Source organism: Panicum virgatum, chromosome 3N, assembly GCF_016808335.1.
Source record: "Panicum virgatum strain AP13 chromosome 3N, P.virgatum_v5, whole genome shotgun sequence".
In the NCBI taxonomy this organism is placed as follows: Eukaryota; Viridiplantae; Streptophyta; class Magnoliopsida; order Poales; family Poaceae; genus Panicum; species Panicum virgatum.
Window position 1 is genome coordinate 12,485,303 of NC_053147.1, and position 27,326 is coordinate 12,512,628.

The 27,326-nt window shown below is 46.1% G+C and overlaps 2 protein-coding genes across 2 annotated transcripts; one reads left to right on the forward strand and one right to left on the reverse strand.

The window, feature by feature from the left end:
• Positions 1 to 14,528: 14,528 nt before the first annotated feature.
• On the reverse strand, positions 14,529 to 16,221 carry LOC120667556 (1-aminocyclopropane-1-carboxylate synthase 7-like). Its single transcript, XM_039947610.1, has 4 exons — positions 16,007 to 16,221; positions 15,787 to 15,906; positions 15,518 to 15,678; positions 14,529 to 15,408 (listed from the first exon to the last, which is right to left on the reverse strand). Exons 1-4 carry the CDS (start codon positions 16,184 to 16,186, stop codon positions 14,529 to 14,531), a joined length of 1,341 nt encoding a protein of 446 aa, XP_039803544.1. The 5' UTR covers positions 16,187 to 16,221.
• A 9,782-nt stretch (positions 16,222 to 26,003) lies between these two features.
• Positions 26,004 to 27,094, forward strand: LOC120667557. The gene is made up of 2 exons (XM_039947611.1): positions 26,004 to 26,812; positions 26,929 to 27,094. The coding sequence occupies exons 1-2, from the start codon at positions 26,004 to 26,006 to the stop codon at positions 27,092 to 27,094; spliced, it is 975 nt and encodes a 324-aa protein (XP_039803545.1).
• Positions 27,095 to 27,326: the final 232 nt, after the last annotated feature.

Here is a 27,326-nt window from a genome sequence, read left to right on the forward strand (position 1 = left end):
AAGAAATAATGAGCAAGGATTAGATTTATAGTACTACACAATGATGCAAATGACCTAACCCCCGCTAATTAACATATAACAAAATATAATGCATGCGTCCTCCGCGCACAGACCCATGCTGGCGAGCTTCTTTTTGAACCCTTGTGCGCGTTGCATGAGCTGCTCGTCGGGAATAAGAATAAGCGCATGCATAGGCACAGCGCAACGGCCGGAATATATATCTGGCCGACCCTGATGACTGATCTAACTACTCCCTCCGTATCGTATAGTAAAGAAAGTCATTTTGAGTTTATCTTAAGTCAAATATTTTAAACTTTGACTATAAATAAATTCTTTTGGGTTGAGTTTGAAAATATGAAAACGATGTAAGGAGATTCATTTAGTTTCGTAAAACGTATATTTTGATTATATTTATAAACTTTTTATAATAAAAAGACAGTGGTCACGGTTGTTTTTGGAAACTGTGTCGATGTTCGAAACGATTTCCTTTATAATATGGAGGGAGTATATGTTCTGGCGGTTGACTCGACCCAAATTAAAACTCCTTACCACCGGAGCCACTCGATGATTGACCGAAGTTTATTCAAGATAAATGCCCCATGCATGCATATGTATGGTAGTCAAAGGCTCCAGAGCCCAGACAAATTCATGGGCCCAGGAGAAATACATTGCACACAAAAGTCAATCTCTCCGTCAAAAATGATTAAGTTTTGTTCCTAAAGATGGATGGCACCTCCTTTCGGTTTTTTTTTCTTACCTCGTTGACAATTACTCCATTCGTTCCAAATTATTAGTTGTTTTGATTTTTCTACTTATATAAATTTTGTTACACACCTAGAAATAACATATATCTAGATGCTTAGCAAAGACTATGCATGTATCTAAAAAGTTATGCCAAAATAACTAATAATTTTGGACAGACGTATATTGCAAATATCAGCAAATTGTTTTGGACTATTTCCGACAGAACAGATAGAAATGGTGTTATGTCTTTTTATGTGATATGCTACTAGGACCGTCCTAGTTAGGTGCAATCGCATGGAAGGTCAGATCCTATGTCCATAATTTATTTATTGGGCGCACCATCCTTGCTTGAAATATAGAATGAGTTGCCAACAAATTTTGGTTTGTTTTGAGTGTTGACCTACAATCATGCATACGTCAAGAAATATTTGTATGAGTTGAACCCTAATTTGGATGTTCATTTGTATTTTCAGGTCTTCCTATATATAGTACATCTAACGATTTATTCTTTTTGCCGAAAACGACACTACAGACCATTTGGTTTTGCTCCACTGTAATTTCACTCGCGCTTGAGTCGCCAATATATGGGGTATATGCTACTTTTTTTTTTGAACGAACGGGTATGAGATTGTGCCTATTTCATTGATAAAGAGAGAGTACATGCGGCTAACTGGAAAGAAAATTGAAAAAAAAAGTATTACTCTCTCCAAATTAGTGACTCCAAATCCTTAGCTCCAGCGAGAGCCCAAGCTGCTGCCTCGTTCTTTATTTTGGAGAAGAGCCCCGGGACGGACATTTCCTGCTTCCTGAAAATTCTAGTGTTTCTCTCACACCAGATCTCCCAAATAACCAAAAGGGAGAGGGAAAGAATTGCTTTCCGTGGGACGTGTTCACTTGTTGTGATGTTAGACCACCATTGCATAGTGTCCTCACTCGGCCTCCACTACTGTGGGCACAATGCAAGCTGTGGCCGTCCAGGATGCAATTAGACTCCACACTCTTCTTGTGAAACGACACTCTGCCAGAAGGTGAAAAGCGGTCTCTGGGGCACTTCGGCAGAGAGGGCATGAGGGATTGTGCGGCCATCCCCTTCGTTGTAGCTTGTCTGAAGTCCACACACAGTTTTGAGTCACCAGCCAGGTGAATAACTTACATTTGGGCGGCGCCCAAGATCTCCAGATCCTTTGTACTTTTGACGCTTTGACATTGCCAAGAAATTGCGCTTTGTAAGCTGAGGCCGCAATGTATTCTCCAGATGTCGTGAAATTCCAGTTGATCCGATCTTCCTGGTTTTGAATTAGCTGTGTGTTTCGAAGCATCCCCCATAGTTTGAAGAATTCTTGGATGTGGCCAAGCGTAAGCCCCTCTGCTCTTCGTATGTCCCATATCCAAGTATGTCGTTGTAGTGCAGCGGCTACTGTTCTATTCTTCGGGCGGCTAATGTTGAAAAGGTTTGGCGCTATGTCCTTCGGCCTGCACCCTGCAGCCACCCTGAGTGCCAGAAACTCGTCCTCTTGCCATCACCGATCGAAATTGTTGTGCACGCCGTGAAAAGAAGACCATTGGTGTCATCACACGGTGTTTTTATTCCTATCCAATCTTTTTCTGGGGACACCCATTCATGCCATAGCCACCGCCTGAGAGCTCTGGCGAATCTTTCAAGGTTTAGGATGCCCAAACCCCCATTTTTCCTTGGGTATGCTGCATTTAATCCAGTTGACTTTGCATCCCCCCGTGAGAGTCGTGGCGCCTGCCCAGAAGAACTTTTTTCGTGCTTTGTCAAGCTAGTCTAGGATGTCCTTGGGCGCTTTCAGAACTGAAAGCAGATATACTGGCAGTGAAGAAAGCACTGATTTTGTCAGACAGACCTGTCCAGCCTGAGAGAGGTGTCGCCCGTGCCAGCCCGCTAACTTGGAAGTTGCCTTTTCCACCCGTGGTTGAAAGTCAGATTTTCGTAGTCTCTTTATTGTGAGTGGAAGCCCCATGTATTTAGTAGGGAAGCTGGTGCGCACGATGGGGAAGCCAGATAGAATGTCGTCCAGGTTCTTGCCCTCACAACTGATCAGAATCATGCTTGTTTTCAGTAAGTTTGTCGTAAGGCCGGTGACCTCGCCTAAGTTCTTTAGGATGAGCGCCAAGTTGCTGATGTCCCTTCGAACCGGCTTTACGAAGATCATCGCATCATTAGCATACATGGATATCCTGAAATGGGCGGCTCTTCCTTGAAGCTTATGTAGCAGTTTTAGCTCAGTGGCCTTTAGAAGTAGCCGGTGCCAGTGGGTCGAAAGCCAGGATGAATAGAAGTGGGGAGAGGGGGTCCCCCTGTCGCAGCCCGCGTCCGTGCTGGATAGGTTCGGTGGGAGTACCATTAACTAGAATTGTAGAAGTGTATGTGGAAAGGATTGCGGCTATCCAATTTGTCCAATGCTGGGGGGCACCTCTATGTTTCATCAGGGAGAGCAAGTAGTCCCAGTGCACTGAGTCAAAAGCTTTGGAGATGTCAAGCTTCAAAAGCAGTGAAGGCGTCCCGAACCGGTGGAAGCATTGTGCTAAGTTCCTGACATAAAGGAAGTTATCATGAATGCTTCCTTTTATAAAAACACTTTGGCAGGTAGAGATGAGTTCCTGCATTTTCGGTGCAAGTCGGAGGGCAAGGATCTTGCTGACAATTTTCGCAAAGGCGTGGATGAGGCTGATCGGCCTGAAATCGGAGATGGACTCTGCCTCCTCTTTTTTTTTGGGATCAGGACTATATTTGCTTTATTTAGCAGGTTGAGGTTTGCGCATCGTCCCATGTGGAAGTAGTTGATCACTGCTAAGAAGTCGTGCTTGATTAAGTTCCAGCATTCTTCGAAGAAACAGCCCATGAAGCCATCCGGCCCCGGCGCTTTGTCGTACATCAGTTGTTTTATGGCAGTCATGATCTCATGTTCAGAGAAGGGGTCGTCCAAGGCGGCAAGGTCGGGATACATGCTACTGGCCTAGAAGGTCGGGATGGGCATTAAAAAGCTAAATACAATGCATGGCTTCCAAGAATATAAGCATTCCTAGTTTTGTCATAAGTCAAAAACCATCTTCAGTTTGATTTTGTAGAAAAGAATATCAGCATCACGGTATCAAATTAATAATAGTGAATTTATTAGAGGAAATATATCTTCATTGTGTACTTCTATGATGTGGTAGATGCTGATACTCTTCTATATATGAACATGGGCAAACTTAATAATGTCAGTATGGTGTGACTTAGACACTTAGTACGTACAAAACAAGAAATACCTGTATCTTGAGACAGGGAGTACTATATAGATTGATTATCTCACCTTGTCTCTCTGCGCATGAGTGCCTCAAACATCTAAGAAATTAGAATTATTTACCAAATCACCCAAGGACTAATTTTCACGTCCTGACTGCACATAATTATTTAATGTTATCCTGGATGCACACATTACAACATGGAATGAAATATGCATGTATGATTCATTTATGTATACACAACTTGCAATATGCTTCTACTAGTTGCTCATATTTTAAAGTTATGTTAACCTGCATGTGCTGAAGCCACGTTAATTCCTTTCGTTCAAAGAAACTGAGAGGCTTAAAGTATTTTTCTTCTCTGATGCCATCCTGAAGAGGCCAAAACAATTCCATTTTATTAATTACTATACTGTTGGATCTCACATGTAACATCTATTCTTGTTGAAGATTCAAAAAGGTTGCAATTATATAGGAAACTAAATTAAAGAGATTAGATTTGCTGCGGCTGAAATATTAATTTTGAAGTGTACTTGTTTGTGTGGTAGTAATTAGTAGTACTGAAGTTTTATATGACATAAGTAAAAAAATAAGTTTTATATGACATTTCATTATTGGAATGTTTATTTTTCAGGTGATTGATTTTTTTTTTCAGGAACCTTTTTTTGTACAATTATATCACCATTGAACAACCACATACTACATATTCAGTTGTAGTTATGGTAGATGACTAAGAGATAAGAAATATTCAAGCAGTCACTAAACCTACTGCATGTGCCGCAATAATAAAACTAAGAAAAAACAAACAAATATTCCAGCAATAATACGTAAGCTTAGAGTTTCTGTTAAAATAATAGCATATCTCTAGTATGCAACTACATGGATATTTCATGAGCCGTTGGCTGCTCAGCTGGAGCCTGACTGGATTCATGAGTAAGTTGCACGCACACACTGGTGTCCATTTCATGCGAGCACAAGCAATGCATGATCGAGTTGCCAATCTTCCTTTGTTCACACATAACCAGCAGGGCATGCATATCCAGATATGTGGATACATTAATTTGATGAATAGCTCCATGTCACACTTAACCGACCTGCACTCTAGTACACTCCATGTATCGTGTCTACTGTCTAGATTTGTTCAGACCTTGCCCATCCAAAACCATACATCACTCAAGATCATGGAGGCATACATGGTTCAAACAATCAACGAATTTGGTCTTCCTTGTTGATTCCTCAAGTCCTTAGATAAGTTCTTTCACACAAGGGTCAGCAAAGCCTGAAGTCAAGCAGCTGATGATCGGATCGGTTGATGGTAGAACACACGATGGTACAATGCATGTGGTTGTTGGGCAGACAGAAGGGGTCCTTGTCGCAAGCTTGCTATAGGTTCCTTCAAATGCAGACAAAACAAAGAAAGAACGGCCAATCAGCTCTAGGAGTGTTTCAGACTTTCTAGTAGTGCTCTCCAAGGATTTTAAAACTGTCATGTCTTTTCTCACCAGACCGTAGACCATTAGAGCATTCTCCTAAAATCATAGACCATAGGGCATCCTCCGTCCATCTATGCTGTGTACTTGTAGCTCCAAGTCATAACTAGCTAGTCTTTAAAAAATTATGAAATGACTATTGGGGTTATCTCACATTGAACATTATTTGGATTTAACCGTGTGAAAAGCAAGCTTTGGTCTCTTTTGTACAACAGCTCAGCCATATTCTGCTTCATTACCAAAACACCTTCGAGATTAGTCCTTTTGCGAATAATCTTCGTTGACATTAGTCGACAGGGAACAATGGCAGAATACATAAATGTTGTCTTCACTGTTGAGTCGACCAGTGCGTAATTATTTACTGCATCGAGCTATGCATTATAGTTAATTAACTGTGACAATGTTTATTGCTACAGTCATAATTTGTTGCTATATATGGCTCATAAGAAGTAAGCCTCCACACCTGACTTTTGTAACCAAAATTAGAAAAAACAATCGCATTGTAAATTCAAGCTGTAGTAGTACCAAAGGAGCAGTCCGGCCGGTGAACTTTGACTTGCCAAAAATTATCTTTAAAACCACACTAAGAAACATATGAATTAGAAGTTCTAGAAAATTCTCAAATACACATCACACTAAGAAACATACTAAAGCCATGCAGTAACTTGTACGCCATTCGTAAACTTATGATGTCTATATCACACAGTTTTCAACCTGCAATTTTATTTATTACAACTTTTATATAAATAAGATAATAAATTAGTAAAATTCCTATACTAAGAAAGTAAGTTTCAGACAAAACCCAATGGCATATTATTTCGAAATTATTTTAGTTGAATGGATTTTAGGATGCCATACATTAACTCTCATCTCCGAACTATCCAGTTGCAGAAGCGATCGCCTGTGGGGTCGCTTCTGCAACTGTATAACTAGCACCGAAAACCGTCTTTACATCGAATGGTTCGGTGTTTTGATGATCCCTACCTTATTGACTGCAACTTCCATATTTATTATCGCCTTCATCGCGGCTCCTCCAATAGATATTAATGGTATTCGTGAGCCTATTTCTGGTTCTTTACTTTATGAAAACAATATTATCTCTGGTGCTATTATTCCTACTTCTACGGCGATCGGATTGCATTTTTACCCAATTTGGGAAGTTGCATCTGTTGATGAATGGTTATACAATGGTAGTCCTTATGAGCAAATTGTTCTACACTTATTACTTGGTGTAGCTTGTTATATGGGTCGTGAGTGGGAACTTACTTTCGTCTGGGTATGCGCCCTTGGATTGTTGTTGCATATTCAGCTCCTGTTCCAGCTGCTATTGCTATTTTCTTGATTTACCCTATTAATCAACACTACTACAAAACAGGCTTTTGTTCCTGGCCATTTGTCCCGGCAGCCTTTGGGCCCGGGACAATAGGTGGCTTTTGTCCCGGGTCCAACGGCTAGCCGGGCCAGCGGGGGGGACGGGGGCCTTTTGTCCCGGTTGGAGACACCAACCGGGACAAAATGGGAGCCTTTTGTCCCGGTTGGTGGTTCCAACCGGGACAAAAAGGCCCGCGTAGCCTTTTGTCCCGGTTGGAACCACCAACCGGGACAAAAGTCCCCCCTTTTGTCCCGGTTCGTGCCTCCAACTGGGACAAAATGCCTTGCGCCCCTTATCCCCTTCCCTCTCCCCCCGCCCGAGCCATTCAGCTCACTTGTTTTCTTGCTGTTCTTGGCTCGGGATAGAGGAGTTCTTGCTCATTTCTTCACCACATTTGTGAAGATCTTTGATTCCCCGTCCATCCATCTGCTCTAAAGGTTTGGGGCTTGTTTTTCTCTTCTTCCTTGGCTTGTATAGCTCATTTCATACTTTAGAAATAGAGAAAATGTGTAGCTAGCTCATTTCTTGGACATTTAGCTAGCTAGATTGCATATGTAGGTGTAATTTTCTTTTAGATTTAGATGAGTATATGGATAGTAGAAATTTTTAGAATGAGTGTAGATACTTCATGTGATGTACTTGTATATATGACCATATTGTGGATAGTTGATTTTTTTTATTCGTGAATGAATTAATGAAATGAGTATATTATAGAATTTTTTGTATTATGAATGGATTATTTTGACACTCTAGTGATGTATTTAATCAGGCTCACATTGAAACCATCTAGAAGCTAAAAAAATCTTTATTTCGAAACAAGTATACGTCGTTAACCTCCATCCAACGGTGATGGCACTACCTTTCAGGGATACACGATGCGCTATAAGGACGTCGCAAATCGGTTGGTCGCATCACCAGCACTTCCGATTGATAAGAAGACATCATTTGACGTAGTCAGCATGCCGTTGTTGTACTGAGAGCATATGAACGAGCATGCTGCCTGTGCCAAGTGATGTGCCTATTAATCGTAAATGTTGGTGCTGCGACTAGCCGATTGGTGACATCCTTGTACCGCACCGTGTCCCCCCGAAAGGCAGTGTCATCACCGCAGGGTTGAGGTTACTGACATATACATTTTCAGAAATAAAGGTTTATTTTTCTTCTAGAGGGTTTCTGGATATTGAAAAGAGTGTACTCCTGGAACTGAAGGGTGTCAAAATAATTAGAAGTTATAGAGATTTCTTTCAATTAATTAGAGATTTCTTGAGGATTAATGATACATTTCGTCTTTTTTTATATAATTTCATTGTTATTTGCAAGAGTTATTAATCTGATCATTGTAATTGTAATAGTAAATAATTTTTGCTTTGTAATGGTAAGAATTTATAATTTTGTGGAAAATAAAGGTATTTTTCAGTAAAATATGGCTTCAGCAGCTGGAGGGAGTGGCGCCGGTGGGGGTGATCGTTGTCCTTCTGGAGAGAAGGGCACAACTCGAGTAGGTCGTCGGTCCAAAAAACCTAGTGATTTTCATAGGGCAGCGCTCCGTTATTTGGAAAAAGAATATAGAGAATGCATGGCAAGGGGCGAGGAACCTCCGTTTGATCTTGAGGATTTATTGCGGCGTTACGGTTCGTCACCACCAAACTCGGAGGTTTCAGCTCCGCCATCTTATTCTGCGCCAGCAAGAAATCCGTTAGAACATTCTGCGTTCCAACGCAAGGACGGTTGAAAACCTATGTGTTGTTGACCGAATTTTTAAATTTCATGTATAGTACTCCTTTGTTAAGTTATGTAATGGATTAAGTACCCCTTTTAATTAATCAAGATGTATGATAGATATTGCATATCTTTTAATTATTCATGTTATGTTACATTTAGTTTAATTTAGGTTTGATATATTTTATTTATTCGATACGTGTAAAGAATTCAAATCGATTTATTTAAAATGCAGATGGACCGGCAATGGATGTACAATGCTGACCGACGTTCGAAAGAATTCATTGATGGCCTGCATTATTTTTTGTCTGTGGCTGAGGCAAACAAGCAGAATGGTTTTATGTGCTGCCCGTGTGTTCATTGCAACAATAACAAGGATTACTCATCTTCAAGAATCCTACACAGCCACATTTTCGCAAATGGTTTCATGAAAAAGTATGTTTGTTGGACGAAGCACGGAGAACAGGGGGTTACCATGGAAGACAATGATGAAGAAGATTTTGACGACCACTTTCCCCAATGTTCTTTAATTTTTAGTTCTCAGAGTGTGTCGAGTACTATTTGCAGCACTGAGATCGACATCGTCGACCAATTATGGCTCATTTTCAGTAGCTAGGAAGCTACACTCATGTAACTTTGGGACATGCTCATAATTTGAAATCATAATTTAGAGTTCATGTTATTTAGAGTGAAATCATAATTTGTTGTTAAGAGTGAAATCATAATTTGTTGTGTAAATAAAGGTATATTTACAAATTTTTAAATGTATGAATGTATGTATGTATGTGTAAAGTGAGTTTAAATTTCTTTTAAATATTTCATGTATATTTCTTGAATTACTTAGTGAAATATTTCTCGACCTCATCCATCGATCGGTACTTAGTGAAATTATCGATAGAATATTTCAAGTTCATTTCTTGAATTACTTAGAGAATATTACTCGACCTCGTCCATCGATCGGTACTTAGTCAAATGCTCGCAAATATGTGGATTATTTAGATAATTTTTTAAGGGTTTTATTTGTATTCATATTTTAGTTACGATGGACCCGCGACACACAGACGCGGAAGACGAACAGTTCTTGTTGAATATGATTGGCGAAGGTCAAGGAGATGTCGCTGAACAAGCTGATGATGGCAGCAATACCGACATATATTTGAATATGTCCGGTGATGGAATTGAGGCACCATCTATTCAGGATGACGCTGCTGCTGAACAAAGTGCTAATGTACATATCACAACTATAATTATTTGTAGTGACAATCATATTTTCATCTGAATCTATATGAATACTATGAATGTTTTTTTATAGCCGTCTGGATCATCGTCGCAGCAGAAAAAGACGAAGCGAGGCCCAACAAAAAAACTGGAAGGGCGGTTCATTATAACGGAAGTTGGTCCAGATGGCGAACCGATCGCTCCAGAAGCTGCCGCCAAAAAATTCATAAGACAATCCGGATGTATTGTCAGGGACCACATCCCGATCAGCTTCAAGCTCTGGAAAGCTTCCAATCCAAGCGAGGAACGGGATGCGGTACCCGAAAGAGAAAAAGAATGGTGCTGGCGGGAGCTTAAGAAAAACTTCACGGTTCCAGCTGAATCCGAAGAGATATGCAAGCACTGGACCCTGAGTAAGATGGCCGAACAGCTGCGATCATTCAAGAAAATTTTGACGAAGAAATATATCAAGACCGGGACCACACCCGTATTTACCGGCGAGCTCGAAAAGCTCAGGGGTCACTGGGATGCATTTGTAGAATACAAGTCTTCAGAGCTTGGGCTTCAGAATGTGCAGAAGGCCAAAGACAACGCCTCGAAGAAAGTGTACCATCACACTCTAGGCCAAGGAGGCTACAAGCTTGCAGTACCCAAATGGGAGAAGATGGAGCAGGATCTGCTTGACAGAGGCATCCAACCTGCGACCATGAACTGGCCTGAAAGGTCAAGGACCTGGTTTTATGGTCACGGGGGAAGCTTGGACCCATTGACTGGTGACTGCGTCTATGGGCCAAACATCCAGCGAGCAGCCCAGAGACTACAGGATGCCATACAAGCAGCGGCCGAGGGAACATTCAAGCCGGATAGAGAGAGGAACGAGCTGACTTACGCCCTTGGGAATCCAGAGCATCCGGGCCGCACAAGAGGCAAAGGCGTGGTTCCGTGGAAGTATGGGTTCAGGGATTACATTGAGTCATATAGAAGCCGGCAAAAAAGAAAGAATGATGAGCGGGAGCACTTGCGAAGGCTAGAGGAACGGCTCATGTCACACGATCAAAGACTGGAGGAAGAGGTTCAACGCCAAGTGGCCGTAGCAATGAGCCAGCAACAGCAAGCGCAAACGTTGCCTCCAGAGCCTAGTGTCGCAGCCGATCACCTGTCTCAGCGGAAAAGCAGCTGCGCTTCCACAGACGTCGCCGCCGCCGAGCCCACGGGGATCCAGGCCGCAGTTGAAGCGTCGGCCCCGCAGCGATTTCCAGTGGATGAGATCACCCACCGGACACCTTGTGACCTGCAGACTACCGTTAAGAACTTAATGTTCACTGTTGCGTACGGTACCGCCATGCCAACCGAACCAGGCGACGTGTACCACGGGCAGCAAATTCCGCCTAGATACACAAGAGTTGGCGTGGAGCAGGTGTGCCAGGGTTGGGAGACGCTCGAGCTTGATATTCCTGGAGGCGATGGGGAGAGGACACTAGCAGAAGCCATTCATGGCTACATCCTATGGGATAAGCTCTACATTGTCCTAAAGTCGGATGATCAAACACCAAGACCGGCATCTCAACATGCCTCTCCAAGACCGGCATCTCCGCAAAACTCCCCAAGGGCAGCACTGTCTCGGCAAGGTTCACCGGCACATTCTCCATCACCATCATCTCATGCGCCGATGAACACTCAAGCGTCACCGTCGCCTCCATGGTCACCCCCTCCGCCGCCGGCAAAGAAGCAGAAACGGCCGCCGGCAAAGAAGGTAGCTGCACCGGCTAAGGAGCCTCCAAAGAAGAAGGAAAAGAAGAAGAAAACCAAGGAGGCTCCTATTAAACCCTGGGACATGAGCCTTGAAGAATGCGATCGGATAACTCAAGAAAGAGTTAAAGAGCACTTCAAGCCGAAGCCGAAGCCGGAGCCGGAGCCCGAGAAAGTGATAAATCCGATAGATTTGAAATTTTTTAAGGGAATGTGCGAAGCAAATAAGAGAAAATTCATTCCGAGAGACCCCCCTTCAGACTACGAACGCACAATTATCAAAACTACTGAGAAAAAGAAGAGACAATCAAAGTCGTCGTCGTCCGACGTTCCACAGCTCGGAGCCCAAAAGAAACAATCAATAGAGCCTCTCGTAGTGGGACAGACGACGCAAGAACAAGACTTTGTTACATTTTTGAAAGAATCAAACCTGATGGCCGCTCAGATTGCAGGGGGAGAAGATATTCCAAAGGCCGATGTGGTCGTCAAATGGACGTTTGAGATCGGCAAAACTCTTGTACCCCCCGAAGTAGTGTCTGTGCTTCCAACGCAAATGTATAAGCTGCACCAGCACTACATGCGTGCGATGGCCGATTGCATCTTCATGCAGGGCGCAAAGATTAAAGATGACGATTTCTTACGGGGGGAGGCCATTCTATGGATAAACTGGGAAGAAATTTACCAACTATTCCATCAGGAGGCCCTCGACATCTCTATGGTCGCCTTGTGGGTTCTGTAAGTATTTTACTCTCCTTACGTATTGTTTTGCATGATCTCAACATACTGATCTCTTGATTTATTCAGTATCATGTAGAATGGAGATACATACTTGCAGAAGAAAGGGATACTCTCACCTCGGCTTCATCGACCCAATTACTTGTAATTGGAGGCTTCTACGCGACAATACCGATGAGATATTCCAAATGTTGTTCAAGTACATAAGCGTTTATCACAACAAGCAAATGATATTGTTTCCTTACAACTTTGCGTGAGTGATTCCTTCCGTCTAACTCTTTCTATTCTGTAATCGAATTGTTTAAACCTTAACTACCAAGAACTGCCTCCGTATAATCTTGCAGTGAACACTGGATCCTAATTGTCATAATTCCCGAGAAGAGCCTACTCGTGGTTATGGACTCATTGAGGAGACCTCCAGAACAATACGAAAATCTTCTTAACATGATGAAAAAGTAAATCTACCACTACTCCGTCGGTGACTGATAATTTGAATCACTTTGTTACTTGACTATAATTGTTCTAATCATGCACAGGGTTTGGAAAGAATTCGCTAAAAATCATCCAGGCAAATTTGACAAGGAATTGAAGATCAAGACACATTTTTCGGTACGCGCTTGGATGATTCGTTGCACGATTCATTAGTTTTATTATATATTCATGTAAATACCTGATAATTTCTTCTCTCTTAAAGTGTATGAGGCAGAAACCAGGCACTGTATTGTGCGCATACTATGTATGCGAGAACATCCATGGTCTGGTAGGTCCTCCAAAGGGCTGGACAGATTGGGAGGAGGAAGTAAGTAAAAAATTTGTTAATATTTGAACTCGTATTTTAATTAGTCGAAATTAATTATCCCCTTTTTCCATAGGTCGGGGAGATGCGCGATAAACTCTTACCGGAGGAAAAGATTATGGCGATTCAAGAACAAATCTCCGGATTTATTGTTGAGCAAGTCCTCGATCCAAAAGGCGAATTCTACTACGATGGAATATCTAATATTGACAATCACAGCAAATATGACAATATACGCGTATATATGTAATTAAGAACGAATATAACTATGTAAATATATATGTGTGTCTATGTATTAAATTTCTATTTATGAGTATGTATGTATGTATTAAATTTCCAAAAGGCGAATTCTACTATGTAATTAAGAACGAATATACCTATGCAAATATGATGGAGTATGTATGTATTATATATATAAGCACTCCAATAATATATATGTGTATATATATATTTATATAATATTGGTCCTAGATATTTTCATATGTAAAGGAATTCACATGTATAGATATGTGTATACATATATATATATAAGTGAATTAATTTATATATGAAAACTATCTAGGACAAATATTATATAAGTAACTATATATATGTATATATTAGTGGAGATCATACACACTGAATTCCAATACATAAGTTTAATTGAAATGCAAAAGTATAATTGAAATAGAAAAAGAATTGAGAAAAGAAAAACATGAAAAAAAAGAGACCTTTTGTCCCGGTTGGTAACACCAACCGGGACAAAAGGGTGCGCCAGCCACGTGGGCGATGGCTGCACCTTTTGTCCCGGTTAGTGTTACCAACCGGGACAAAAGGTCCTCTTTTGTCCCGGTTGCCACACCCGGGACAAAAGGGCGCCCCCTTTTGTCCCGGACAGGCGTTCCCGGTTGGGAAACCGGGACAACAGCGGTTTCCCAACCGGGACAAATCAACGTTTTTGTAGTAGTGCAAGGAAGTTTTTCTGATGGTATGCCTTTAGGAATATCTGGTACTTTCAACTTTATGACTGTATTCCAGGCAGAACACAACATCCTTATGCATCCATTTCACATGTTAGGTATAGCTGGTGCATTCGACGCATATAGTAAAAGACAAGGAAATAATACTTGGTTGGTTGTGTTTTCTGGCCAGTTACCATCTAGTTTTTGCAGTTTTTGAAGCACTACTAGATAAAAAATTTCGACTTTATTTTGAACATTTTCCGAATAGAAGTGTATAGTACATATATACTCCTTGTATGCACTTCATACAAGAAACAATGCAACTTACAGAAAAGTGATCGAGGACACAAATTGTACATTACAAAATTGATGTTACCACCATCAAAAGAGTTACTGTTCAGCAGTATTCTCGTCTCCTCCTCCCCGAGTCTGGCCAGACGTACTCGTGCACACATCTCTCAATCTTGTCACCCAAAAGGATGGCAAGGAAAAAGAAACGTTTCCCAGCAGCCTTATTTTTGTATGGACTTGATCCATCTCTCCGTGAAGCAGCTCAGTCGTTGGAGTGCCACATCGAGAGTCTCCAAGCTCATGTTGGCGAAGCACACCCTGAACCACCCTGGCTCCGAGCAATGGCACGATGAGCCCGGCGAGATGTTGAGCTTCGCCTCGGCAACCACCTGCCGCCACAGCCTCAGCTCCCCCGCTACCGTCGCCTCCTCCAGCAGCGGCCGCATGTCCACCCACACGAACAGCCCCGCGTTGCCGCGCAGGAACGTGAGGCCGGCGCGCGCGAGCCCGGCCGCCATGTGGTCCCGCCGCTCCCGGAGCCGGGCCCGGTTGGCGCGGACGTACGCCGCGGCGAAGGCGGCGTCCGAGAGCATCGCGGCGAGCGTGCGCTGCGTCTGCGACGAGACCAGCGTGAAGCTCGACATGCGCCGGGCCGCCGCCACCACGGCGTCGTTGTACGAGTACACCACGCCGACGCGGAACCCCGGGAGCCCGAGGTCCTTGGAGAGGCTGTACACGACGTGCACGCGCGCCGCGACGCCGCGGCCGTCGCCGCGGCGGACGCGGCCCTCGACGACCTCCGCCACGCTGACTAGCTCCGGCGCCGCGAAGACGGAGCCGGAGTAGATCTCGTCGGAGATGAGGTGGAGGTCGTTGCGCGCCACGAAGTCGACGATGTCCTCCAGGACGGCCCTCTCGATCGTCGTTCCCAGCGGGTTGGACGGGTTCGTCAGGACGACGCCGCGGACGCGCACACCTGAGGCCACGGCATCGTCGTACGCGGCCTGGAGCGCGCCGGCGGTGACCTGGAACCCGGTGTCGCTGCCGCAGTGCACGGGCACGATGTTCACGCCGGTCCTCCACCTCAGGTCCCTGTCAAACCTGCGACAACCGATTGGCAAGAACACACGCCATGATTAAGCATACATCATACCGCGCGATGATACCACTTTATTGAGATCTTCAGCCATGGCAATGGAACAGTGTTTACCCTGGGTAGTACGGAGTAGGGACGAGAAGGGCGTCGCCGGGGTTGGCCAGGATGAACGTGAGGAGCTCGTTGGTGGCCGTGGCGCCGGCAGTGAGCACGATGCGGTCCGGATCAAACCTTGCCTTGCCTCCTCTTATGGTCTCCATGAAGCTCGCCATTGCCTACGGATCATAAGTTCATAGCAAACATCACACGGTGAGTTCATCGATCGGCAAGCAAGAAATCAAGCACGCTGCCAGGCCAGGGATGGTTTGTTTGTCCAATCTTACCATCCTGAACGATTTGAGCCCATGGTAGTCCTGGAACAGGGCGTTCTCTCGGAATCCGACGCCGCAGTCAGACGCCTCGGGGTGCTCCCTGAGGTACGCTTCCAGGAGATCAAAGGACACCTGCACCACCACCACCACCATGGCTGATCAGTCAGCAGCTTCACGATAGAACATGATCGAAGACGACGCATTTCGCAGTGACCTGGTCAGCAAAGCCTACCTGGTTCTCCGCAAGGCCCATCTGGATGACACCGGAGGGGTTGGTGACGGGGTCGTAGGGATCCTCGTCGTAGGCTCTCCACCCCGCGAAGTAGGGCGAATCCTCCCCATGCGCCGCGGAGGTCGCGATGTCCGACAGCGAGGGCTCCTGCTGGGAAGAAGCAAGCAGCCTGCCGCCCATGGTTGGGCCTGTGATCAGAGACAGCGAGAGGCTGGAGAAGTGTTCAGAGCAAGCTGGTGTTCCCTCTCCCTCTCCCTCTCTCCGAGAAAGTTACTGCAGGCTTGGGATGCCAAATGGACAGTGAACAGGCAGGCTTGGGTTGATTGGTATATATACACAGATCACAGATGTGTATATACAGTGGCGAAGCCAGTCTAGAAAATGACCTAGGGCAGACTTTTACAATAAAATTTTTGCACGACCAGAGCGAGACGCCGAGACTTACTGCCCGGCTGCAGGCGCCCGCGCCGGCGGCGCACGGGATCTGCTGTCGCCACTGACGGGCGCCGAGATAGGGTTGCTGAACGGATGGGCGTGGAGTGGCGTTGCATCGACACGCCAGCGTGAGCGCCTGAGCGGGACTGCAGGGGGTAGATGGTGAACTGCCGAAATTGGCAGCGGCATCTGGTGGCAAGATGCAGTGCTGGGCTGGGGCGCTAGGTTGAACCACTTAAGAGGCCGCAGCCCACTCGACCTCGCGTTCGGGGGGCGCCGCCGCACCGCCATGAGCCCCTGCCGGAGTTGAGAACGGGGATATTGTCAGCACCCACGAACCAGAGAAAGTATCTCCTATTATGGGCCGCCGCACCAGGAAGCCTAGTGTCTGTCTTGGCGCGAATGGGTTCGCTAGATGTGCCTGCGCGCACGTATCAAGCCAAACCCATGTAAACGCAAGAGAGTCGTTAGTTAAATACTGAGTGCGTGCGAGGAGGAATGGTATCGAACAACTTGTTTGAACTCTTACTCCTTTCTCAAGTAATCTATTCTGCGGAAGCCAATTTCCTGTTCTCTTATATTCTTCCTATGTTTTTCAGATCCATCATTCTTCTCTTTTTCTGTTATCTCTACTGTTAACAAATATACTCTGGATTTCACTTAGAGGGACCTAGGGCGGCCGCCCTGGCTCGCCCTAGTGGTGGCTCCGCCACTGTGTATATATATTTTATGTACTGGGTGTGAAAATGTCAGAGGGGGTGGAAGTTCTTGAGCAGAGGACCTTGATTTTTCAAATGTTTAAAAAATATAAGAGCAGTTCGGTACGGTGTGCTAGACTTTTGGGGTGTCAATGATTGGCTGTCTGGCAGTACTGTACTTTTTTGTGTTCAGAGATCATAGAGACAAGGGTTCTTACATATGCATAGCTGTTTATTACCCACTTAACCATACTTCAAACCGAACATGTGGCACGGACCGGACCGCGGTTAATTGGTTCCTTTCAATGTACTCCTATATGATGTATAGCAAAATTTATGTATCTCAGCTAAAACGACCTACAATTTAAAAGGATGGAGTATTATTTTTTATTTTTTAAAAAATATGTTTCTAGGTTCTGATTGACCTTGTTAGAGCTTGTGGAATCACGGTCGTCCAGCCTGAACCAATAAGGCATGTTTTCGTGGGTTGCTGTCCAAGTAGGTGTTATATATTCATGAAGTCAGCCCAGTTGAGAACTTGAGATGAGATTTTTGTTCACCTGACGTTCAATATATATGCTGAAATAGAGAAGGGAAATAATATAGTTTTAGTAAGTAAATAAAACAGGTATGTTTTCACGTGAGGTTCAATATATATGACTTCTTATTTTTATAAAAATATTTATCGCAAATTGAAATATGTATAAGTTTATGAAAGTATTTTTCAAGACAAATCTATTCATATGGTTTTTCAAGAAATTGGATCTATTCATATGACTTAAAATTATTCACAATTTATAATCTGTTACCTAAGTCTTGTCCAAAACGACTTTCTTTTCGAGTATGGAGGGACTATTATTCTCAAACGCTTTTGCATTGAGTGGCCACATGGACTCACTCATGGAGGCCAAATCAACCACCATTCCCGCGAAAATGCTGAACGCGTTAGCCATTGCAGTTCGTGCAAGCAAGCGATATAAATACCTCATCAGATGAACCCATTGCTGGATGGAACCGCATTGGATAGGGGTGGCCATGCATTGTTTACTGTTTTCTGACCTAATTAATTTTTCCTAGTATTCAAATATAAACACCTCAGTGTGAACATGATGAGTATCATGGATGTGGACACACGCTGGATACATGTTCAACGATCCAAAACTGATTACGGCTAAACTAATTAATGGATAGCACAAAAATTAAAAAGAAAGATAATTATGTGGTAGAGAATTTTTTGTCATGATTATGAAGATAGTTATGAGAATATTATTTATGCAGTGGGGAGATATTGGAATTCATAAAAATGAATGTGGCAACTTCTAATGATGAGAATTGTGAAAATGGATGCGACAACCATTCATCTAGATGAACCCTTCAACTACTACGTATGATGAATCATGTGAAAATGGCTAGCAATGTACTCTCTCCATGTACAAAATATCACTTCTTTTGTTGTAGCTTGGTTTATTAATGAAAGTTCTTCAAGAATAACTTTGACTTTTTTGCATATTTTTTTAATAAGATGAGTGGTCAAATTTGGGGTAAAAAAAGTCAAACATTTTGTATCAGCTCGCAAACACATGCTTCAAAATTACCCTCCATCCACTTTTGATAGCTATATTTCAAAAACTTAAATGTTAAAAAATGATAGCTATATTTGCAATTGGCATGAGTTATGTCAATAAATAACACTAATAACGAGGAGTATGTGTTGCATTTATTATATGATAAGTAAGGTTATTTTTCTTGGTCATTCTGTCAAGATGAAATATAGCTATCAAAAGTGGATGGAGAGAGTAAGAAACAGAGATTGGATGGCTGAAATTGAAACCATAGGTCAGCAGCAGAAAATGCTACTCATCAAATGGATTTAAACAAAGCGTAGTTATTCATCACTACTACTATCAGCCATCGTACTGCAAATATTTAGTCTGTCTATATATGATGTGGCTCAGTAAAAAGTGCTCCCTCCGTTCCAAAAAAAGTCACTTTAGGATTCAAAATTTGTCTAAAAAAACTAGTCATCTTACCTTATTTAGAAAGTGCATATGAATGCAAGAATCAATTAGTGCCAAATATGGGCAATAAATAGGGGCAAACATGGTCATTTTATCTTTTTATTAATGGGTTAATTGAATCTGTGCTATTATAACTTCACCGATTTTGAAGCGCGCCATTATTTCTCGAGAAACTATGCCAGTGCCACTACAATTCACCTGCCGTTGGAAATACGCCATTATGTACGTCTAACACCATATTGGGCCCAGTTGCAGGCGTACCCATGCGCCCCGCCCCCTCCGTATTTTCATATGGACTAAAATGCCCCTGCTACTATCATCTCTCTCCACTCACTGACATGTGGCCCCCACATGTCATCCCCTTCCTTCTCCTCTCCTCGTTTGCCCCAGCCACAGCGGTCCCCCCATGGGCTCCTCTTGCTCGCACGCCGGTCCGCCGCCGCGCTCCTCCTGCTCGCCCGCTGCCGTCCCCCCTGCTCGCCGCCGCCGCGCCCACCCTGCTCGCTGCCGTGCGCGCTCCTCCTGGAGCCGCGCTCCTCTTGCTCGCCTGCCGCCAGGTCCCCCTGCTCGCCGCACCGCTGCGCCCACCCTTCTCGCCGCCGTGCACGCTCCTCCTGCTCGCCCGGCACCGCGTTCCCCTGCTTGCTGCCGCTGTACCCGCCCTGCTCGCCACCGCGCGCTCCTCCTACTCGCCGGTTCCGAGCTCCGGCCGCAAGCTCCGCCTGTTCTCGCTGCCGGCGCTGTGCAAGAAGCAGCGGACGCCGCCGCCGTCCTTCATGGCAGCGCACACCGCGGCGAGCTCGGCCGCAGCCTCCAGCACCTCGGCCTCTCGCGCCGGCGGTCCCCTAACCTGCTTGTCCAACCGCCGCCGCTGCAGCCCCTCGGTTGGAGCCGTGGCTCACCCGGCCATAGCAGGCCTCACCGCCGCACGCTGATGAGCGTAGGACGGAACGAGGGGCAGAGGGGGCAGGCCGCGGGCAGAGGGGAGCAGATGGCAGGCGGCGGCAGCTGAGCCCGAGCAGTACCGTAGAGGGGGAGGCCCGGAGCGTCGAGATCCAATCCGGCCGGCGGCAGCTGATTAGTGGCGGCGGACGACAGGGGAGACTCCAATCGGCTCCAATCGTCGTGGAGGCTGGGGAGTGGCGACATGGGTGAGTGGATGCGCTCACAGAGCTGGCTTGCCGTGGAGTTTCAGCGCGCCATCGAGGGGGCGCGGCAGCGGGCGAGCAGGAGGAGCGCGGCGGCGGACCGACATGCGATGGACCGATGGTGCGAGCAGGAGCCCATGGGGACCGCCGGATGTGGCAGGGGCAAACGAGGAGAGGAGAAGGAAGGGGATGACATGTGGGGGCCACATGTCAGTGAGTGGAGAGAGATGTGAGTAGCAGGGGCATTTTTGTCCATACGAAAATACGGAGGGGGCGGGGCGTATGGGTACGCCTGCAACTAGGCCCAACATGGTGTTAGACGTACATAATGGCGTATTTCCAACAACAGGTGAATTGTAATGGCACTGGCATAGTTTCTTGAGAAGTAATAACGCGCTTCAAAAACGGTGAAGTTATAATGGCCCAGATCCAATTAACTCTTTATTAATTTATCCTAAAATCTCTAAGATGACTTGTCCGAAAAGAAAAGGTCCGCTAAACATCCATGCAGATCTGTCTTTGGTTACAAACCGAGACCAGTAATTTGCATGAACATGGGCGTGTGCGCAACGTGGAATGCTCCGGTATCATGCATCCGCTCCTGCAGATAGTATTTTATACAGCCCCTAGGCCCTAGCTATACCTTAGCTATAGAGTCAAATCACGCATGAAATGGGTAGGTGTGTGTGGGCTTTGCTAGTGCCTCAAGGATCCCTTGCATTGGGTTTATGAATCAAATCCCAACAAAAGCTTTTGGATTCAAACTTTTTGTATTATTATAAATTATATATGATGGGAGAGATTTGTTAGGTCTCAGCAAAGTTACAAACAAGTTGGAGAATGCACGTGTGTTAAATATCACCACGAAATCGATAGAGAGATCAACAACTCTGGTGGAAATGTTGAGAGTGGAAAAGATCCATATAGCACATAACAACCATTGATGAAGTAATTTCAGAATGTGTTACATTGTAAGTTAGTTCAGGTATCCCTTTCGGACATAGATTATTCAGATTCAGGTCGTTCTCTTTTCGTCTGAACCAGCTATAGGCTGTTTTTCGCCCATATATGACAAGTGAAGTGAATGTGAGCTTGGTTTGCTCGTCTGCGGAGAAATTAAACCTGGTCAAGACTCTGTTTTCTCTCTAGTCTGACGTCTGGTAGTATGTGTTGTAAAACTTAGTAGACGTTTGAAAACCAAAAATTTTCAAAACCATATTCTAGCATTTGCTAGATGTCAAACAGCGTGTAGTCAATTGGTACACTACTACAGCCACCCCTATCACCGCCGGTTCTAAAAGTGCATCACCAACGGTTTTGGGTACCGTTGGATTTAAGTCGATGGTGATAGCGGGGCCATCACCGCCGGTTCCAGAACCGGCGGTGATGGAGGGGGTTCATCACCGCCGGTTCATAAACCAGCGGTGATGCGTGCGCCAACCGTTGGTGATGTGCACCCATCACCGCCGGTTCGTATCTGGAACCGGTGGTGAAGACCTTTTTCCCATCAAAAAAATATTTTTCATATAATAATATTGCATCATTTGTACAACATATATAATATATAATTATAGCAGCAGAATTCAACCATATGAGCTCATACATCAGATGACAGCCAAGTTGAAGTTGTCAAAATTGAAAAGAACTAGTAATGATAGAACTAGCAATTCATCATGCTGTCCATATCTAGTTCTGAACCAAAAGACCTTTCAACTTAGGACAGAGAATGCATATTACAAACTGAAATTCAGTAAACACTAGTCTTTTACCACCATTTTCATGTCCCAGGAGTGCCACACACTCAAGTCTAGAAAGAATTACATTGAAGTCTTGCATACATTTTTTTTACGATATCTATAATGCTACTTCTATTTGTACATATGCAATGCAACAGCAAATTTGGAAAGATTTGGAAGAACCATACCTTGTTAGAGATGCTGCATATAAAAGGCACATGATCAAGCATGCTTTCTATGTAGACAAAACTACAACTGCAACAAGAAAAATGTCATTTCAATTTACCTGATCCCAATGCTGCGGACCAGTCCCATAGAAACAAGTTCTTCCATCGCATGGCATGTTGTTTCCAATGAGACAGTGGTATCAGTGTCAAGCACACTATCATCACCAAGAGCACTAGAAGTTGTACCAACTCCTGAAGGAAATCAAAATGCTCTATTCAGTGAGACACATACATATTAAATCTTCCTAAATACTATGCAAAATTAAGAGTTAGATTTTACCAGTATGTCTAGTAGCTACTGGGAAGTGAACAAGATAGGGATCAAGATAACCTAGCTGTAGCTTCTTCAAACTGTCCTTACAGGCTTCAATCACATGACTGTGATCTGAATTCCATAGCTACAGTCATAACAAACAGAGATGTTTCAGTAGAATGAAAAAAAGAAACATTAGTTGTCATCATGCACAATTAGGAAGTGGTGGTTTCCTAGTACAGAGAGTAGGGCTTTGCAATTCAGATAACCTTAGTTGTGATGAACAGATCCTCCCTCTTGACAATTCTTGTTTGCAAGCTGAGAACACTGAAAGAGGGCACAAGGAAAGTCAAACAATAACATGAAACTGACATGAATGAGACAAGCGACATCTCAGATTAGTTCACATGACAAGCAGTGGCGGCCACAGCACCTTGGCCATCCGAGCCATCGAAGGCACGGCGCCCCGAGGGGAGCGGCGGCCCAAGGTCCCCGGCCACCGGAGACACAGCGCCCGGGGTGAGCGGCGGCGACGGCGGCCACGGACCTGCGGCCACCGGGACCACCAGGAGCACACGCCCCGGGGCAAGCGACAGCGGCGACCCCTGATATCCGGCTAGGCGTACCTCAGATCCGGTAAGGAGAAGGCCGGATCCAGCCCCGGAGGCCGGCGGTGGTGAAGGGGCAACAAGATTTCCCGCCTGGAGGAGGTGGGAGGCTGGGGGGAAGAGAGAGGTGGGAGGGTGTGGGAGGGGCGAACAGGCGGCTGCCGCTGCCTGCATCGTCGCCGCCGCCGGCGGCGGCCACTGGAGGCGGCCTGGGGGCGAAGGCGGCGGCGGCAGCGACCAAAGGCGGTCTGGGAGTTAGCGGTGGGGAGGTGGACCGGAGGAGGAGGTGAGTGAGAGGATAAAATTGGGAAAAAAATAAAATGAGAGGGAGAGGATAATATGGGGTGGTGTTCGCATTACCGCCGGTTCGTAACGTCTATCACCGCCGTGTCGTGTTACGAACCGGCGGTGATGCCCGTTATATCTATCACCTCCGGGTCGTAATAAGACCCGGTAGTGATGACGGCTATCACCACCGGCTCCATTTTGAGCCGGCGGTGATAGCACATCACCACCGGTTAGAATAGAACCGGCGGTGATGAGGCGTTTGGGATAGGGTTTTCTGTAGTAGTGGTAACAGCTTGAACTAGCTAAGGATCAGCTATACAAACATATATATATAGCTGATAAATCCCCAGGTACTCCAAGAAATTAAGAAAAATTTTGAGCTATACAGCTTCTAGAAGAAATGGGTAATGGTGCACATCAGGGGAGTCGATCCCAAAGCAAAACGTCTCTAAGCAAGGAATGTATGTCACGTCGACCTTGTTAATTGGAAGCAAGGAAGGAACGCTATTAATCAACTACCTTGACAGTTTCCTTTTCATAATTAGATTGTGTTCCGCTCCAATTCATCAGTATGCTCCTGATGAAGAGGTTCTGCCATCCTACCTGCTGACTCTTACTTAGCACGTTGCCAACTAGAATCCGCGTTGTCCCGTGCTGGCAACGTTTGCCATTTCTGATGCAATGCATACCTTTTTATCCAAGCTAGAGGCCAGATAAACATTCCAGGCTACAACGAAGCTGGAAGCGCATGAGGTATTCCGCACTTCTAGAAGCGATCCATATGCATGAATGTGTATGCCAAGTTGCCAACCAGAATTTGTAGTCTGAGAATAAATAATTGAAGACCTGAGAGTTTGATTTTCACCAGTAGTTTCGGAGCACCTTTTTTTTATCAAGGAAGTGCTTTACTTGTTTATATATGAAATAATTTCATATTTTCATACTCTTATTAAAATTACAAGGCACTCGGTATATTTTGAAGGAGTTATTTTATAATCACATGAAGCGAGCCTGATGGATCGTTTCTCCGAAAAGCTCTATGTTGGGCTAACCTAACTAAACCAAGTAAAAAAAAGTAGGAAGTATGGTTTGACGGGCCAGTTCCACGCCGCTGGGCCAAATTTGGTAGTTGGGCTTAATCTTAACCGGCTCATGCCAGAGGAGAGCGGATGGGCCGAAGTGGTGCGCCGGAGAAGAGACACTCCCACTCGCCGCCCAGGATTCCTATGCATCTTCCGGAAGAAAATTTCTTCCATACCTTCCGCCTTAAGATATGTGCATCAGTGGAAGCTAACGGACAGGATGAGACTAGGACGACGTCACGACGAGCTAATGCTATCTGGGTTGGCGTGGGGACCCCTCAAAAGGCAGGTGCGCCGGGACATTATTGGCTCACTAGAGTTTGAATTTCAAACTTTAAACTATTTTTTCTCTTAAACGGTGCATTCAATTTGGATTCCGTTTGAACCATCATCTCTATGAGAATTTTTCTAACAATTTGCGATCCCATATGATTATATGTTTTGCTTTTTTTTAATTTCAACATTCTAGGTGTATTAGCTCAACATTTTAGATATACTGTTTCAACATATCTACATAAAATGTTGAACCACACTCGAAGTATTGTTGAATTCTGTATTTTGAAATATTGAAACAATATATACTACTCAACATTTACTTATTTTCTATTGTTGAAAAAAAAGAAAACTAAAAACCACTAGCAGGACGTCCGGATCATGGGAAAACAAATGAGAAAAAACTATTACGTTGGTGCCCACGATACAGGGCAGTGCACGAGGTCGTGCTCCAGCTGTCCTGCGTGCGCTGTTGGTCTACCACCACGCTCACGCTTTACCATCTATTTGTGTTGGAATTTGAAAATATTTGGACGGGCTGCGGACGCGAGAAAAGAAGAAACTGTGAGACTACGGCGGCTGGTAGTTTATGGACCCCCCCCAAAAAAATAATAAATGTTAGCCGCCACGCGCTCGTGCAAACTCTCCGCCGCCTGTGTCTTCCTTCCGGCGGTGCGCGCGGCCACCGGACCCGAGCCTTATTTTGGGCGCCACGGAGCGAGGTGGATCGGCCAGTCCAGGGTGTCGCGAGCACGCGTGCCATGGCGTGGCTTCAGTTGGTCGGTTAATTCCGACGGCCAAAAGTAGCTTCGCTTCCAGCCGAAATGGCCGGCGATTGACGGCCGCGTCCGCCAGCTCCGTCCTCTCCACGCGTATAAAACCGAGCGCCTGGCCGGCCGTTCCCCTTGTCGGAGCTCCGTTTCTTGCCCGGCCGCCGAGCTCCGGCCGTCGCCCCCGCTCCTCCATGTCCAAGCCCGCTCTTTTCTTCTCAGGTACAGTAATAATAAGAAGGATCCGATTCAACGTGTTGCTTCAACAATCGTCTTTGCATCGTCCTTTTCGTAAAATTCCCCGATCAAGATTGATTTCTTCCAATGTTGCTGATACCGAGTAATCCCGATCGAGCCGCGCGCAGATCCGTGGCGCCCTCGCCGCCATCCGCGGATCTGATCCGGAGCGGGCGCGGCGGCGAGCGGGGATCCGCCGCCGCGACCACGGGCCGCTCGTGACAATGGCGCCCCCGCCGGACCAGGGCTCGGGGTCCGGCGCCACGCCCGAGGCGGCGGCCATGCTGAGGAGGCAGATGTCCGCCTGCGCCTGCGCCTGCGCCCGCGAGGAGCCCGTCGCGTGCCACGACCGCATGCTCTCCGCCTCCACCACCTCCTTCTCGTCGCCCGCCGCGTCACCGGCGCTCTCCACCTCGTCCTCCTCCACCAACTACCTGCCGGCGTCCAACAAGCTGTCGTCCGAGAGCATCCCCTTCGCGGCGCCCGAGTTCGGCAAGCTCTCCTCCATCTCCTCCACCTCGTCCTACGAGAGCTTCTTCCACATCGAGGCGTCCGACCTCGGCGCCGACGCCGAGTTCCTGGACTTCGAGCCGGCCGCGACGCGGGCGCCCGCGGCGCAGACGATGATGGCGCAGCAGCAGCAGAGGCCCGAGGGCGGCGCCGCCGCGTACGACCCCAAGCGGCTCCCGTCGTCCATGTTCCGGACGCGGTCGACGACGACGAGCCCCGCCGACTGGAGCGTCACCTCCAACGAGTCGCTCTTCAGCATCCAGCTCAGCCACTCCGGCGACCTCGGCGCGATGTACGCGGACCTGTACTACGACGCCGCGGGGTTCCCCAGCTTCCCCACCGGGCGCGACGCGCCCCTGAAGCTGCCGTCCCTGTCCGAATCGTCGGTGCGCTCTGGGGGGCTGTGCGTGAGGCACGACTGCGCCAGGTGCATCGGCGCCGCCGCCGGCAAGACCAGGAAGTCCGTCAGGTTCGCCACCACCACCGAGAGCGTCTCCACCGAGGGCAAGCACTCCGTGGTGACGTACGTGATCGAGCCCATCGTTGTTTGCTGGATCGGACGCGTGGTTCCTTTAGCTCATCGTCGCCGTCGCCGTCATCGTCCGTCCTGACGTGTGAAGGTCTCTCGTTGATTTGCAGGCTTGAGGTCGCCATGGAGCAGGAGAAGGCGCCGGCGTCGGAAACGAAGGCCCCGGCGGCGGGATGGTGCGAGTTAGGGTGCTGTTTGCCGTCGCCAGCGCCGGCGTGGTGGCCTCGCTGCTGCTTGTGCGGCGGCTGCGGCTGCCAGTGCAAATGGTGGCTTTGATTTGAACTTGGCGGGAAGCAAAGGGGCCTGGGCTGCGCGCGCGATGTACAGTGAAATGAACTCTTCAGTATTATTATTATTTTCCTGAAAAGGAAGCGATCTGTACATGTATGGGTAGGCATAGTGGTGGATTCAGGATTGGTAAGAGTTCATTGACAGGCCTGTCTGTGCATCATCTAACATTAGACAATCCAGACCCGCAAAGTGCCTCTCTAGCTAACTTGCCTTCAAT